The sequence below is a fragment of the Grampus griseus genome, assembly GCF_964374135.1.
Source record: "Grampus griseus genome assembly, chromosome: 17".
Classification (NCBI taxonomy): domain Eukaryota; kingdom Metazoa; phylum Chordata; class Mammalia; order Artiodactyla; family Delphinidae; genus Grampus; species Grampus griseus.
In genome coordinates this window covers 49,248,936-49,251,327 of record NC_139011.1, presented here as the reverse complement: position 1 = coordinate 49,251,327, position 2,392 = coordinate 49,248,936, and the positions used below count along the sequence as shown (strand labels likewise).

General features: G+C 54.3%; 1 protein-coding gene across 2 annotated transcripts; it reads left to right on the top strand.

Annotated features, from left to right (window-relative positions):
- Positions 1-345: 345 nt before the first annotated feature.
- On the top strand, positions 346-1,986 carry LOC309835182 (transcriptional enhancer factor TEF-4). Of its 2 annotated transcripts, XM_082674566.1 has the most exons (2): positions 346-1,419; positions 1,459-1,986. In XM_082674566.1, exons 1-2 carry the CDS (start codon positions 370-372, stop codon positions 1,723-1,725), a joined length of 1,317 nt encoding a protein of 438 aa, XP_082530692.1. In that variant the 5' UTR covers positions 346-369; the 3' UTR covers positions 1,726-1,986. The 2 variants fall into 2 exon arrangements, with proteins under 2 accessions (XP_082530692.1, XP_082530691.1); XM_082674565.1 differs by having other exon boundaries at positions 346-1,986.
- Positions 1,987-2,392: the final 406 nt, after the last annotated feature.

Below are 2,392 nucleotides of genomic sequence, written 5' to 3'. Positions count from 1 at the left end.
ATAATTCTTGTATTTTTCCTCCTCAACAAGGAACTCAGAAGGGAAAGGGGTAACTTCCATCTTGAAATCCTAATCTTCGTACTAGACAAAGGGTTTTTTGTAGACAAGAACAAAATATCATGTGAAACATAAATGGATCATGTTTATTTTTGTCTAAGTTTATGTTGAATATGAGCCTATGTAAGTTTTTAAGTCTACTTTGTTCACTTTGTTACAGAATAACCTTAATTATTTTATTTATTCAAAAAAATGTTTATTGAGGACCTACTTTGCTCTAGGCATTACCCTGGGCCCTAGAGATACAGTGATGAGCTGCAAAATCAACAATACCTTCATACGGGCTCCCCAGCCCCAGGCCGGGAGGCCCAGATGGGGGAACCCCGGGCTGGGGCCCCCCTGGACGATGGCAGCGGCTGGACAGGAAGTGAGGAAGGAAGCGAGGAGGGCACTGGCGGCAGTGAGGGGGCGGGGGGAGACGGGGGCCCAGACGCAGAGGGTGTCTGGAGTCCAGACATCGAGCAGAGCTTCCAGGAGGCCCTGGCCATCTACCCACCCTGTGGCCGGCGGAAAATCATCCTGTCCAATGAAGGCAAGATGTATGGTCGGAATGAACTGATTGCCCGCTACATCAAGCTGAGAACAGGGAAGACTCGAACTCGCAAACAGGTCTCTAGTCATATCCAGGTTTTGGCCCGAAGGAAATCGAGGGAAATCCAGTCCAAGCTCAAGGCCCTGAAGGTGGACCAGGTTTCCAAGGACAAGGCTTTCCAGACAATGGCCACCATGTCCTCAGCCCAGCTCATCTCAGCACCTTCCCTGCAGGCCAAACTTGGTCCCGCCGGTCCTCAGACCCCAGAGCTTTTCCAGTTTTGGTCGGGGGGTTCTGGGCCCCCCTGGAATGTTCCAGATGTGAAGCCATTCTCGCAGGCACCGTTCTCCTTGTCACTGACTCCTCCATCTACTGACCTCCCAGGGTACGAGCCCCCCCAAGCCCTCTCACCTCCTGCTTTGCCCCCACCTGCCCCATCACCCCCAGCCTGGCAGGCTCGGGCTCTGGATACTGCTCGGTTGCAGCTGGTAGAGTTCTCAGCCTTTGTGGAACCTCCGGATGCAGCTGACTCTTACCAGAGGCACCTGTTTGTACATATCAGCCAGCACTGCCCCAGCCCCGGAGCGCCCCCCCTCGAGAGTGTGGACGTCCGGCAGATATATGACAAATTCCCTGAGAAAAAGGGTGGTCTGCGGGAGCTGTATGATCGTGGGCCCCCCCACGCCTTCTTCCTGGTCAAGTTCTGGGCGAACCTGAATTGGGGCCCGAGTGGCGAGGAGGTGGGGGCCGGCGGTAGCAGTGGTGGCTTCTATGGAGTGAGCAGCCAGTACGAGAGCCTGGAGCACATGACCCTCACCTGTTCCTACAAGGTCTGCTCCTTTGGCAAGCAGGTGGTGGAGAAGGTGGAGACGGAGCGTGCCCAGCTGGAGGACGGGAGGTTCGTGTACCGCCTACTGTGCTCACCCATGTGTGAGTACCTGGTGAATTTTCTGCACAAGCTGCGGCAGCTGCCTGAGCGCTATATGATGAACAGTGTCCTGGAGAACTTCACCATCCTCCAGGTGGTGACAAACAGAGACACCCAGGAACTGCTGCTCTGCACCGCCTATGTCTTCGAGGTCTCCACCAGTGAGCGGGGGGCCCAGCACCACATTTACCGCCTGGTCAGGGACTGAAGGGGTACCCCAGAAGTGGCTCACCCCCGGAATACCCTCCTCCCAGGAAGGACCTCCAGCTTTCCTCACGTTTCTTACTTGGCGGGGGGGTGGGGGTAGGTGGGCTGCTCCCTCTTAGGACCTTAAAAGCTCAGTGGTGAGTTGAATGGGCTGGGACTGAGGGGGAAGGATGGATCCTGATATTGGGACCTCACAGGGGTGTCTGAAAAGACAGATCACTCCAGAGCATTTGACACTGGGGACAGGAGTGAGACAACCGGTGGGACAGCACTCGTTTCTGTCTCTGACAGGCATCCTCCCCCTTCTCTGTTTTGGAGGTCTTGGAGGGCCCCAGTTACACATTGGCTTGTCCCTCTCTGTTTTTCAGCACCCTCCTTCTTCCCAATCTGCCTCTCCTTACCAGCCCCATCCCAGGACCCTGATATTGAATTTTGAAGGTTAACCCTTTCTGTGCAGGAGTAGAGCCAGGTGGGCCCTGGAAATATTTTTTTTTTAATATAACAAGAGATATTTATAAGTGGGTGTTAGGGTCGTGACTTTTTCTCAGCTGGGCAAGCAGTGGGGTGAGGCTTTTAAATCTCATGTCCTCTTCTAAATGAGCCGTGGGGCTAGACTGTGTTGCCTCCTTCTCCTCCCCTCCCCCCAAAGTGTGTTGGTTTGTGTTTTG

Excerpts from the sequence above, each read along its gene's own strand:
- LOC309835182 (XM_082674565.1), top strand. The coding sequence starts at position 370 with ATGGGGGAACCCCGGGCTGGGGCCCCCCTGGACGATGGCAGCGGCTGG.